Below are 13,688 nucleotides of genomic sequence, written 5' to 3'. Positions count from 1 at the left end.
AATCTACATACGGTAATACTGTTACGGTCGGCAATCCTTAATTTAATCTACACCAACTTGACATTTAATACACATTTCCTAGTAATGGAACACTAATAAAGTGTTCATAAAGGGAAAAAAATAGAAAAAGAAAGAAGAGAACATTAATAAAATTATAGAAAATGGCACCTTTTTTGAATTTATAAAATATAAAAAAAATTATTCACAATTTACAACCTCGGGTTTTGACAATAACACTCAAATTTCATTAATATGATATAATATTTATTATTATTATTTTTTGAATATTGCAAAACTCATGTGTTTAATTTTTTTTAAATATAAAGTTTAAATTTAATATTTTACTTAAAATCAATTATCAATTACTGAATTAAATGTTTGGATATATTTTCAATATAATTTAAGTCAAAGCTTAATTGTACTAAACATTATTATCATTTATACATGGTCACGTATGCTATTTAATGGAGGATAAATGATACCACTTGCTTTTATATCATAAATTAAATTAATCAAAAATAATTATTTTCTTTTAAATTAAAATTATAAAAAATGTAAAAAATTGATAAAAAGTACTCAATTACGGAATATAGCCTCGTATACTAAGAAGGTTAAATAAAAGAAATTATAAACACTTGTAAATGTGCATGGATATTATTTTTATAATTATGAATATTTATTTTTATATAATATTTAATTTACTACAACATATAAAATTTATATGATAAATAATGTATCAAATATAAAATCTAAATAAAAACTTAATTTCCAATTTGCTAAGGTCCATTTTACTGTGAGAGTTAACATAATGAAAGTCAATCATCACTTTCCTTTTTTCGTTACCATCGTTTTCTCTGCAACACTTTCGTCAACAAAATTCCGGACCGTACCTTTTTATCCACAACTCGGGAGCAGTTACCCGTCCAACAACCCGAAACCACCTCGAAACATCCCCTAGTATTTCCGTTCCGTCGCTAAAAGAAAAGAAATTCCAAAATTAAATTTAATATTTAATTTCGAATCCGCCAAATATTTCACGTTAGTTATATCTCATCTCTTTCTCGCTTGTATAAATACCGCTCTACTTTCTCTTAAAACACCGCCCCCCTTTTTCCTCAGTTGCCAGCTCAGCTCCCGACGAAAAAAAAAAACCGTTACTAAAAACAAAAAAAAAAGCCAGCCAAACTCGTCCGAGTTGACTCGTTTCCCCGCTCATTTTATATTTGCCCCTCGAATCGGGCTCGAGTTTCCAGTTTGAACTCAGTTCGGGTTTGGATCTGGTAAGGCTTAAAGGTAATAGCTGAATTATGGTCCTTCCGAGCTCTGTACGGTGTCTGTTCTCGCGGTTCCTAATAGTTTAGTTTGAATATGTCTCAATGGAGTTGAAAATGTCATTCGGCGTTCGCGTCCTACTATATTTCAATTGCTTTTACGTTTTTTTTTGGGAGAATTTTGAGGTTTAATTTGATTTGTATTGTTATATTATTGTTAGATCTGATTTTTTACACGGTAAATCGCGCGTAAAATCTTTCTAAGAAGAAGAAAAAGGAATCCAAGTTAATTCAATTGATTTCATTTCTCGTTTAGCGACAAATCTAAGTTAAATTTATTATGTTTAATCATGATTTTAATGGTGGTTTAGAATTCTACTAAAGTTTTTGTTATTAATGGCTTAATGCCGTTTTCTTTTTGCTATGTTTGTTGTCAAATACTTTGCAAAGGTCAAGAATTCCCGCGTTGCCAGATCAAGACTGACTCAGCTGAATATGTTTTTCTTGCTAAGTTTTCATTTCGCTTACTTGGAATTTTTCAATTCAATTGCTTCTAGTTAGAAACTTGTGTTAATTTTTTTAATCCTTTTAGGCGTTATTTTCGTGGCAATTCCCTGTTTTCCATGCCTCTTTTGGTGAGTGGAAGCAAGAAAGGAAATTCGCTTGACAATTAAATCAGTTAAAAACTAGTCTTTTCCCTTGAAATGAAAAAGAAAAGAGGAAAGACAAAGTAGCTTAAACCATCTGTCATTACTTGAAGCAGGGGTTACACAGCAGCTGGATTTTGCTTTCGGTTCCATGTGAATGGATTTGTCGTTCTCATTAAAGATAACAGCCTGTGGTATTGCTGGAATTTGTGTCACAATATCATCTAAACCATTTTTGGATGGATTTTTAGTGGTGCTTTTTAGGTTTTAGCTTTTTTTTTTTAGGTGCAGGACGCGTGTTTGAATGTTTTGTTCTTTTCTCTTGTGCTTGGCTTTAGATTTGTGTGGTTTTCTTCTCTTTGCATGTGGTGAATTTGTGTCACTCTTGAATTCATACTCATCGGTTCTGATTTGCTCATCACTTTTAGATCTACAAATGTCAATATAGATTCCTGTAGTGGTCAATCTCTCTTTTCTTGTCATGTATAGGTAGAAGTGTCTGTAAGGATTCATTTGGGAAGCATATCTTAGGTTGCTTTCTTATTTTAGTCTGATGTTTGGTTGCTGCTTAAGATACTGACTGTACCATCTACAGGTGAAGCAGAAGGTGTATCACAATGAAGGCACTTATTCTTGTTGGAGGATTTGGAACACGATTGAGGCCATTGACCCTTAGTGTTCCTAAGCCGCTTGTTGAATTTGCTAACAAACCCATGATCCTGCATCAGGTATATTTCTGCAGAATGGCCTTTATTATACATCTGATACTTGGAAATTTTCCTTTTAAGTTTAGTGGTTTCTCTTTGTTGTTTTCTCAAGATAAGCTTGTTGATTTTGTGGACTGATGTATCTTACAATATTTTACAGATTGAGGCTCTCAAGGCTGTTGGTGTAATTGAAGTTGTTTTGGCTATTAACTACCAACCTGAGGTATGTGAGGTGTTTCCTTGTGTAGGATGTGTAAAATTGATACAGTGGTCTTAAAGGTTAGTTGCTTAAGTGCTTATTGGCTGACCAGTGGCCACTTGATTTTGCAGGTAATGTTGAACTTCTTGAAGGAATTTGAAGCTAAAGTTGGGATCAAGATCTCATGCTCTCAAGAGACTGAGCCACTCGGCACAGCTGGTCCTCTTGCTTTGGCTAGGGACAAGCTCATTGATGGTTCCGGTAAGCCATTTTTTGTGCTTAACAGTGATGTTATCAGTGAGTACCCATTCAAAGAAATGATTGAATTCCACAAAGCCCATGGAGGAGAAGCTTCCATAATGGTAACCAAGGTAATAATTCAGTTCTAAAGTTTTCTTTATTTTCAATTTCAGTGTATTTCCTTTGAAGGCATTCTAATACTTCAGTCTAAATTATGTAGGTGGATGAGCCATCAAAATACGGTGTGGTTGTTATGGAAGAATCAACAGGGCAAGTCGACAAATTTGTTGAAAAACCCAAATTGTTTGTTGGGAACAAAATTAATGCTGGAATTTATCTGCTGAACCCTTCTGTTCTTGATAGAATTGAACTGAGACCCACTTCAATCGAGAAGGAGGTCTTCCCAAAGATTGCTGCAGAGAAGAAGCTGTATGCAATGGTCCTACCAGGGTTTTGGATGGACATTGGTCAGCCAAGGGATTACATTACTGGCCTAAGACTTTATCTAGACTCCCTGCGAAAGAAAGCTTCAACTAAGTTGGCCACTGGTCCACACATTGTGGGAAATGTTTTGGTTCATGAGAGTGCTAAGATTGGAGAAGGATGTTTGATTGGACCCGATGTGGCAATCGGTCCAGGATGTGTGGTTGAGTCTGGAGTCAGACTCTCCCGCTGCACAGTCATGCGTGGAGTCCGCGTCAAGAAGCACGCCTGCATATCCAGCAGCATCATCGGATGGCACTCCACCATTGGGCAATGGGCTCGTGTAGAGAACATGACTATCCTCGGAGAAGATGTCCATGTATGCGATGAAATTTACAGCAACGGCGGCGTGGTTCTGCCTCACAAAGAGATCAAGTCTAGCATTTTGAAGCCAGAGATAGTCATGTGACAAGTTCTGTTCCCAGATAAGTTAGAATTATCTTGTAGGGAGTATTCACTTAAATTGTCATGCGTTTGTTCTTTTGTTATATTTTTTTTTCTCCCCCTCCAACACAGGTGTAAAAAAGTCAGTTTCTCCAAGCCTGAGTGATGCGTTTTCGACGGTTCAAGGGTCATTTTCTGTTGTCAACTGCATTAAGATGATCATTGGTGTGAAATGTGTAACTTTAGTGTGTATATAGAAATAAATTATCACTTGGTTTATGAACAATTAATTTTTTTTAATTGTATATTTTATTTGAGCATTTTCAATAAATCGTCTGTGAGTTATTATTATTATTATTTATGCTTTTACTATTCTAGGATGATGTTCTTTTATATCTTGATATTTATATGACCCCAATCTGTCGGTAGCATTGGATCTAAATCTTTTCTCCAATTCTGGTGGGCCAAATTTGACAAAAAAGAAAAAATAATACACCATTTACGACATGCATATGCACCATTCCATTAACTCTTGCTGGATTGATGGGCAATTGATGAAGTTAATGTATCACTCTGCAAGCAGATTTAGAGGCATCAAACTCTTTAATTAGAGTTTAAAAAAGGTCACACAACTCTCATTTTTCGATATAATTTTAATCATACGTGTAATACAAGTAACTATATTTGTGTTTGGGGTTGAAAACGAAAAAAAGGAGATATCTGTGTATTTGTTGTTGAAATAACTTGTCAGGATATACTTAATTTATATTTGAAATTAAAATAATTTATTCGTTTTTTAAATTTTATAAATTTTTACGAAAAAAATAAAGAATATTTCGTTTTGGATTAGATTTTGAATTTTTTAAAATGCAAAAAAAAAGAGATAACTATAATATTAAATGGTAGGTAGGAAGAACAAAAGTGGATAAGCACTTGTAAAGGTACACATAAGAACACCCAAAAGGAAAGTTCAAGTTCCCTGTGGTCACACGGCATGAAACCCAAACACAAGGACAGGAACTATTGTGGATATTTTTTCTCAATTTGATTCTGCGGTTGCTCTTTCATGGAGCAAACTCCTGCTAAACACACACTCATATTTCTCTTTCTAGTGTCCTGTCAAAGCAAGTGAGAGCTTGGGGGGACTGGGTTTTTTGCTAATCAAGTTAGGCTCGTGGCAGTTCTAATAGTAATTCTCTATGAGTACCCATCCCTTTCTTTCTTTCATTATTTTCTTACCTAACTTTGATTCTGTCAAACTATGTTAGCCAGAATCTATAGAAGGCAACCAAATAAGTCGTACGTTTCCCTTCTGGTTCATGATGCCAAATTGCCAATACAGTAAAGGCCAATTGCAAAAAGCAAGACGTGTAGTGGAAATTGGCCTCGTTTATTATATGAGGGGTTAAGCTTTTTAGCTATCAAAATCGTCCAAGATCTGATAAATCGAACCCTATTAATTGTCATTTATTTGGTAGATTCTCCAATGAAAATAACATTCCAAGTATCACAAGAAGACCCAATTCTTTTCTTTCTGTAGATTTTGGAAGCAAGTGGAGGAAAATATACAGACTCAGAGAAAAAGTATGAGGGGGAAAAAAGTTGATGGAAGAATGTGTGGCCTACCATGTGGAGAAGTGACATGCTTGTGAGTCACAAAAATATATTTTTTTGTATTTTTTTGTTAATATTGAACATTAATAATTAAAAATTTTGCAGTTGGTAGACCTACTACCTCAATTGTAAAAAATAAAGAAAATTGGTGTATGTTATATTGATGATTAAGATTGAACAATCACCATTAATGGTTTTGCTTATCAGCTTATGCAAGCAATGAACAGGAATCAAACAAGTTTCCTTTTTCCCAGCTCTCTTGCTGACTTAAAATGGAGGATAAAGAGGTTGAAGAGCATATTCCCATGTCATTATCACTATCTTGTTATGGGGCTACCCCAAGGGGACATGAATTATCAATGACATTGACTTGTTGAGCTGTTGTTTTCTCAAGGACTAACAATTAAAAAATTAGTGAAAATTTTTTGTTGTTTATGGGAAAGGGTCCAATGCCATTTGACAGCATAGCTGTAACTTCTCTTAGCTGAGTTGTATCCATCATGGTGGAATTGGAAACTTAGTTTTTCATCCTCTTTTCTCACTCTTTCTTACAGCTAAATAGATGAACCAAGTTTGTCCATATCAGAACTCTTGGCCCTGCTACACTTAAAATTACCCAACACCAAGATCCAGTTTTTCTTGTTTATGCAAATTCCTAACCAGACAAATTTGTTCTAGAGTAGGCAGGAACATGACAATTCACCTAGAGAAACTCAAAATTATAATGCTCCAAACAGTGGTGCTTGCGGCTGCACTGCAGCAGAGCATTACTTGATTAGAGTGTGCATAACATTTTCCATATTTCGATACTTGTGCCTTATGACAGTCTCTCATCGAATATGCACATGTTTCTCGACAGTCAAATGCATGTTTAGCAGTTTAGCACCCCACAGATCATAAAGATAGATAGATAGTCCAATCCAGATAGTTGAGACTTGATGCTTGCTCTAATCCAGCAAATATATATGTGCTCACCAGTCACCATCCTGATGAGTGGAAATTGGTCTTATTTATATATATCTGGTGGGATGGGAATTTCTACCTTTGGAATTCAGGACACCAGCGATATTGCTGTTCTGTGTTCCATGTATCTTGCTTATGTTGAAAGCACGGAGTTAAAACTTGCAAGTTCTTTTAGATCTTAATAATAAGCATGCATCTTAATGATTCAATTTTCATGCTATTTGTCCAAATACTCATGAATCTGGTGTTAAACATGATTATGGCTACAAAGATTAAACTTGCTCTTGTTGAGACTTTACAAGATAAAGAACCTTTCAGAATCATTCATGGAACTACCGGAGACTGATCAATTAGTTTGTCAATATGTTTTCCATTGAGTTACATAAACAATGGGAAAAAGTAGAACTTATCATGCACTAAACATTCAGAAAACTACCAATGATGCTCTTTGAACCAGTGGTGTCAAATATAATCATGCATATATATATATATATATCAATCAGAAAAGCTAACTTGATCAATCAGAAAAGCTAACTTGACTAGATGAGGTCTAGAATTAACCTTATGCCATTTCAATCTTTGAGGTATGCCTCCTATCCCATCACGCTTTACAAAGATAAGCACATTACTAGTGGATACCACCACACTGAGGCCACTCGCCTTGGTGGCATCACAGTCTCCACTTAACCAGCTTCCTTTGGAAACCAAGGATTATGCAGGGTGATCGAACTCATACCTCACGGACATAAGGTTAGCTAAAAATTTAACTGGATGAGGTCTAGAATTGCTTTTATACCAGTTCAGCCTTCAAGTACATGTAAATATAAGGTCATTCCTTCGTCAATTTAATGAAGAAAGGAGAGCAGCTGGAAGACTGACAGCACAAAAAAACTAAAGAGATTCAATCCAAAGAAGTGTGATTCCCGGAGAAGAACTTTATTACGTATTTTTATCCTTCCTCACTTCACGCTATGTCACCCATTACATTTGACATTAATATATTACATGCTGCCTGGGAATTGAGTGATGCGTGCTATGGCAGGTAGGCAATTTGTAGCTATAGATAGGAGCTACCACTATCAGTTTGCCAGGTATGACATGTATAAGGCGGCTGAGAAACGTAAGTCCAAAGTCACCATTTCGGAATGGATTTAGATTTCCTGGCTTTTGATTCTTGCTGTTCTGCTAGGAACATATGTTTTCCTGTCTGGCCAATATTTGGTAACATGCGGTCCTTTCTCAAAGCTTTCAGGTCCGAGAACCCTGACACTTTCATCCACGACTTAGTGAAAAGGTCTCTCTTTCCCTTCCTATGACTGATATAGTGCTGTATATCTGCTCTTTTGCATTGAACAAATGAAACAGAAAGCATGGAATTGCATAATGTAATGCTTGTTGGCATGCAATTTCTGAAAACAACACTCTCTTTGCTTTGCTTTTATTATTGCACCTTTGTTGAGAAGTAAAATTTTATTATTTTGAACACAATTTGGCACCCTTTTTTCATTGGAGATTACTTTCAGGTATGGCCGACCTGGTATCTACAAGACCTACTTATTTGGGAGTCCAAGCATCACTATTTCTATTCCGGAAACCTGTAGGAAAGCCTTGGAAAGATGATGAACCATTTGGACATATATAAAAGGTGTTTTCTTTCTTTCCTTCTTTTCATATTTTTCTATCAAGTCATTTCCAAGGTGTCCTGGATGAGAGCAGAGACAAGAGCCAAATGAATGACCCAAATGAAAAGAGAGGAATGGTTGATCTACCCATAGAAGTTGAAGATGAGGATGGCCAGAAGTGGCAGGATGAGGATTGAATCCATCTTACTGGTCGTCTTGTTGTTAGCTGATGATGAACCCTCAGCCCATGCAGCCATGTGCGCAATCATCTATCTGCATGTAGACCATCCAGAAATGTTGGAAAAGGCTAAGGTGGGATTACAGCAAATTAATCACCCTGAAGCAAAACAAGAAGAGAAATGAACAAGGCTCTTATGGTTTAATGAATAGATGCTCATGTTAGTAACAGTATGTAAGCAGGTCATGAGGTGGGAGTGAGTTTGTGTGCATCACAGTCAAGGTCAAGCTCAGTAGATGGGTCTGCAATCTGCATCTCATCTTAAAATGAGCATAAAAAAAAAAAAGCAAAGAAAATTCAGTAAAAAAATGACATAAATATTTCATATTTTTTAAAATTTGATTATAAGTAATTTTTATTTGTATATGCGACAATTATTATATTTCACATAATTTCAATTTTTTATATAATTTATATTTTTTTAAAAATTTTGATTATAAAATTTCATCTTAAAATGATGAGCATAAAAAAAGCAAATAAAAAAATTTGATTATAAAATCTCATCTTAAAATGAACATAAAAAAAAGCAAAGAAAATTTAGTAAAAAAATGACGATTTTTATTTCATATTTTTTAAAATTTTATTATAAGTAATTTTATTTGTATATGGGACAATTTTTAAATTTTACATAATTTCATATATTTATATAATTTATATTTTTTAAAATTTGATTATAAGTAATTTTTATTTGAATATAAGACAATTATTAAATTTCACATAATTTCATATTTTTTATAGAATTTATATTTTGTAAATTTTGACTATAAAATCTCATCTTAAAATGAGCATAACAAAAGAAAAGAAAAAATTTGATTATAAAATCTCGTTAAAAAGCAAAGAAAATTCAGTTAAACAAAATTTCATTAAAAAGCAAAGAAAGTTCAGTTAAACTGAGCATAAAAAAATTCAAAAAAAAAGAAAAATGGGTTGGGCCTGGTTGGTTGGCCCCACCCGGCCCAACTGTTTTAATATCAAAGTATTGTAATGCCGCATAACATCTCGTGTCTGCTAAGACCGCCAGGGGTCATTGCTTTCTATTATATAAAGCATTCAAAAGGTATTTATGTGAGTAATGTGGGATTTTACGCCCCTCCACGCCCCTGTATTACACCCATGATTGGGAATGCCCTTTAAGCTAAGATTGGGTTGGCTCAGTGTTAGATAGAATATTCCCGTGCATGACGAAATGGAACGATGCTAATTATGATAAAATGAAGTGGGGATCCTTGAGATATTCATCCCAGAATTAGCACACTTCCCAGACTCCTGCACCAGCACATCATCGCTCTTACAATAAGAGTTTGGTTCAGTGCTTGTACGTCTTCAAGCTCTCAACTCTTTTGAGAGTTGCCTCCATCTTCTTCAAAACTTGTATATCATCTTCATCTCCCATGTATCAGGCAAGGGAAATGTTGCTGGTTAAGATCCTTCAAGGTGTTCTGGAAGTGAGAGGAGAGCCGACAGTCAAATTTAATGACCCAAATGAAAAGAGAGGAAAGGTTGATCTACTCATGGAGGTTGAAGAAGAGGATGAGGATATAATCGATTTTACTGCTCGTGTTCTTGTTATCTGGTTATGAAACCTCACCCCATGCAGCTATGTGGGCAATCATCTATCTACATGATGACCATCCATAAATGTTGCAAAAGGCTAAGGTGGGATTGTGGCCTTTATTGCCACTTTTCAGGAAGAGCAAGAGGAAATCTTAAGAACAGACCCAGTACACAGAAAGGTTTAACTCTTAGATGGTTTATCTTCGAAAGGTAATGTTTGCTTCCTTCCTAACTTGTTTATCTCGCAAGAACATGTCATTTACCTCAAACCTGAAGATTTACAATGAGTGATGAAATGATTGTTTTAGTGATTGTTAGTGATTCAATCTCCCTTTATTTCCAAGTCGATATTCTTCTTTCCCATGGTTGGTTTCACTGAGTGAACTGAAAAGCATTGGTTCCATGTTTTCTGATACCCAAAGGTTGGAAGGTTCTGGTTTGGAACAGGGTTGTTCACATGGACCCTGAGGCCTGAAGTTTATTCAAACCCCAAACGGCTTCCTCCCTGAAAGATGGGAGGTAAGTTCAATGTATTGCATGTCTGAAACATTGGCAAATGGTATCTAAGAAGTTATTGCTTTACTTGCATGCAGAACCATAAACCCAAAGCAGGATCATTCCTTCCCTTTGGAGTAGAAAACAGGATTTGCCCTGGAGCTGATATGGCCAAGTTTGAGATCTCCATTTTCCAGCATTAATTCAAACCAACTATTGGGTACTAATCAAACCTAGGAAAGGTTCCTGAGGTAAAGTTAGAGAAATTCTCTATTAAAATGGATTAAATGAAAACTAAAATCGAAAAATCAAAACCAATAGAGTTTTGTAGATACTGTCATTTTCTTGTCTGTGTTGTTTCTGCTCTCGAAATTTAATAAACATAAGTACAATGTCATTGTATGACTGCATAAAGAAAAAGGAAAAAAATTCTTGTGAAAGTGACAAACTCACAAAAGAACATGCTAAGATCATCTATGAAGTTTCCAAGAAAATGAGTATTGTAGCCTGGAAAAAGGAATAAGTACTACTTAAAGAAGAAATGAGTAGGGAGGGTGGGTACTAATAGGATTCACTTAAACTGCAGCCAAAAGCCAAAATGTCACATGAGATGATATGGCAAGGAGGAACCATGAGATAAAGGCCAAAAATATGGATGCTTGGAACCGGCTGCATGGAATATGAGGTGACCTGCAGTAACCCAAGTCTCTTGAATACAGAACTGTCACTCCAGCAGATGAGCAAGCAGCTGCAAGAGATAATATAGCAGTCACCTGCATTTTACATCACCATCATTACTCCAGTTAGATTATTAACGAGTAAACAACAATTCTAGGCAAAAGTCATAATTTAGATCGACAAAGAAATCGATATCTGAAACATGTTAGTGGTTCCCATGGAAGAACATCATTACTTTTTCACTGGTTTTTTACTATTAGTTTTCATATTTCAATCAGCCTTTGTGGAATCAAGAAATTGAAAATTTTAATCTGAACAGACATGAATGCATAGCCTTGGGGAAACAAATCCAATAACATAACCAAATAGGTATCCTTTAAAGTGTCTGTGTATGACAACAAATTAATACCATGAAGGAACAAATTTTGGAAGAGAAACTTTAATTACCCAATCACCAACAACAAACAGGCTCACTAAGATAGGATTCTGGAGGTTTCTCTTTGACCTTAGAGCATGCAGATCAAGGCATGCTAGTCCAAAACTCCATAGAACTTGAAGCCCCATTGATGCTATCAAATAGCTGAAGCCAACAAAGATGTACAGAAGAAGAAATGGTGACTTGTCAGAAATTTTTACAGCAAAAACCTTAAGGAGTAAAAGGGAATTCATACTATGTATAAAATAAGCAGAGAGACCAGAAACAGTGAGTATGAAAGACATAAACGGCAACTTTACAAAACATGCCATTTCCAACACACTTTGCTAACACCCATCATTCTGATGGCAAAGACCAGAAAAATTTCCAGGTTTGAACAAGAAGAACAATCCATGCACTACAACTGAAGTTGACCTTTCAGGAGTTACCTGATAATGTAAAAGTAGGCCAACGAGGGCACAATGGGTTCTTCATCTGATTTGATTATGCTTTGTCTATTGGGAGCCACTGCAATTAGTCATTGCCACAATCACATCACACAGAGGGTAGTGGGAGTGCTTAGTGCTTTATCTCTCCAATAATGGGAGAGTAGGAATATATGTACGACTAAGTCTCCTAAAATGTAGGACACATCTCCGGAAGAGGAGGAAAGAAAAATGAGGGCATGATGTGATCTTAATATTTCTCTAACCAATTATGCCGATGGCTCTGTTACTAACTTTTGGCAATATCACCCCATTTTTTGTTTTTGCTTGAACAAGTAACGTTATCTTCTGAAGGTTTCCTGTCAGAATTGCATTGATCTTACTGCCATTAACGCCATAATTTATTACTCTTAGTTGTTTCTCTTCCCTTGAGAGGGCTTTTGCATGACAATTTGAGTGTATCATTGCCAAACTTTATTAACAACGGCTTCCCATTTTCCTTTCTCATTGGTTTATGTGGATTGAAAGGTACAATGTACACCATTATCATATTTTTCATTGGAGACATTCTTATGAACATCTGACCCATCTACTTACAACCTTGTATAAGAATTCCCTTTTTATGATGAATTCCTTCAAAAATAAAGAACTACTTAAACATTCAAAAGGCCAATTGCTAACCAATCAAGGAGGAAAATAAAGAAAAGTACTAACCAACCAAGGAAAGCTAAGAAATGAAGGCAATTAAATGCTTCAGAAAGAAGTAGTTTAACAGTTTAACATACAAAGCAAGTTATAAGAATAATATAAAGACCACAATCAACCCATCATGTTAAAGTAAGCAAGGACATAAGCAAATAAGAGAAAAGAGGAAAGTAATAAAGAATGAGGATAGAACCAAAAATCAAAAAAGAATTAGAAATAATACCAGAAGGCAGTGGAGTTAAAAAAACCAGGAGCAGAAACCATGACTCCAATTGAAGCAGCAGCAAAAGAACACTGTCCCACTCTCAGTAGCAGTCCACTCAACTTTCCTGGACTTCCAAACAAGGCCATAATCTCTTAAAACAACATTACAGGATTCTTCAGGAAGAAAAAAAATGAAGAGAAGGTCAGGGTAAGGAAAAGGGAGGGAAGAGATGGGAGTGTCCAACAGCTTTAGCTCACAAGAAAGCAAAGTTGAACAAGCTTAACTAACTTTTAAGATTTTTTTGCAGATATGGGGATAGAGCTCAAGAATCTGTTGACTCCCATACGGAAAGCTCTTTTCCAGGAAAGTGACATTGAGTTTTCGTGTCGGACAGCTACACCAAATTGACCTTTGGCTGTTACTCTTTATCATTTTAAAGGATTAAAGTAGGATTTTTCTTTTAAATTTTTTAATGGTATTTGGTAAAGTAGGATTTCATTTCTTTTTCTTTTTCAGTGTAGTAAAAGTAAAGATGTCTTGCTTGTCCAGACCTTAACAGTGGAAGCTTGTGAACTAAGTTGAAAGTTTCAAGTTACACAAATTTACAAAGCTAATTTATACAACTTAGGTTGAACTTGTCTGTAAGTTAATACAAGTAGCAGGTAATCAAACAACAGTCGAAGAGAACAATTGACCAATGACAGTAACCATTATGTTTTTGGGTTATCTGTTAATCTCAGGACTAGTTGAGGCATCTTTCCTGAGCCCAAATCTGATGACTTCATAGAACATTCATTAGAGGTACATTCCTGGTATTTTGAA

The 13,688-nt window shown here is 35.3% G+C and overlaps 2 protein-coding genes and 1 long non-coding RNA gene across 5 annotated transcripts; 2 read left to right on the top strand and 1 right to left on the bottom strand.

Annotated features, from left to right (window-relative positions):
* LOC18586025 (mannose-1-phosphate guanylyltransferase 1) lies at positions 847-4,288 on the top strand. Of its 2 annotated transcripts, none has more exons than XM_007009150.2 (5): positions 847-1,280; positions 2,514-2,646; positions 2,786-2,848; positions 2,956-3,195; positions 3,285-4,288. In XM_007009150.2, exons 2-5 carry the CDS (start codon positions 2,536-2,538, stop codon positions 3,954-3,956), a joined length of 1,086 nt encoding a protein of 361 aa, XP_007009212.1. In that variant the 5' UTR covers positions 847-1,280; positions 2,514-2,535; the 3' UTR covers positions 3,957-4,288. The 2 variants fall into 2 exon arrangements, with proteins under 2 accessions (XP_007009212.1, XP_007009211.1); XM_007009149.2 differs by having other exon boundaries at positions 847-1,293.
* LOC18586024 lies at positions 7,054-8,513 on the top strand. The gene is made up of 2 exons (XR_001929675.1): positions 7,054-7,802; positions 8,032-8,513. It is a non-coding gene; the product is annotated as an uncharacterized LOC18586024 (long non-coding RNA).
* Positions 10,715-13,294, bottom strand: LOC18586023 (CASP-like protein 5B2). 2 transcript variants are annotated; one of them, XM_007009147.2, is made up of 3 exons: positions 12,885-13,294; positions 11,543-11,675; positions 10,715-11,190 (listed from the first exon to the last, which is right to left on the bottom strand). In XM_007009147.2, exons 1-3 carry the CDS (start codon positions 13,010-13,012, stop codon positions 10,993-10,995), a joined length of 459 nt encoding a protein of 152 aa, XP_007009209.1. In that variant the 5' UTR covers positions 13,013-13,294; the 3' UTR covers positions 10,715-10,992. The 2 variants fall into 2 exon arrangements, with proteins under 2 accessions (XP_007009209.1, XP_017984958.1); XM_018129469.1 differs by lacking the exon at positions 12,885-13,294 and adding an exon at positions 11,791-11,953.

This window comes from Theobroma cacao, chromosome 10, assembly GCF_000208745.1.
Source record: "Theobroma cacao cultivar B97-61/B2 chromosome 10, Criollo_cocoa_genome_V2, whole genome shotgun sequence".
NCBI classification, from domain to species: Eukaryota; Viridiplantae; Streptophyta; class Magnoliopsida; order Malvales; family Malvaceae; genus Theobroma; species Theobroma cacao.
This window is presented reverse-complemented; position numbering and strand designations above follow the sequence as displayed.

Coding starts and splice junctions, on each gene's coding strand:
- LOC18586025 (XM_007009150.2), top strand. CDS start 2,536: ATGAAGGCACTTATTCTTGTTGGAGGATTTGGAACACGATTGAGGCCA. Junction 2,849..2,955: donor CTATTAACTACCAACCTGAG/GTATGTGAGGTG, acceptor TTGATTTTGCAG/GTAATGTTGAACTTCTTGAA. Junction 3,196..3,284: donor CTTCCATAATGGTAACCAAG/GTAATAATTCAG, acceptor TAAATTATGTAG/GTGGATGAGCCATCAAAATA.
- LOC18586023 (XM_007009147.2), bottom strand. CDS start 13,012: ATGGCCTTGTTTGGAAGTCCAGGAAAGTTGAGTGGACTGCTACTGAGA. Junction 11,676..12,884: donor TTTAACTCCACTGCCTTCTG/GTATTATTTCTA, acceptor TGTTGGCTTCAG/CTATTTGATAGCATCAATGG. Junction 11,191..11,542: donor TGTTTGTTGTTGGTGATTGG/GTAATTAAAGTT, acceptor TGTAAAATGCAG/GTGACTGCTATATTATCTCT.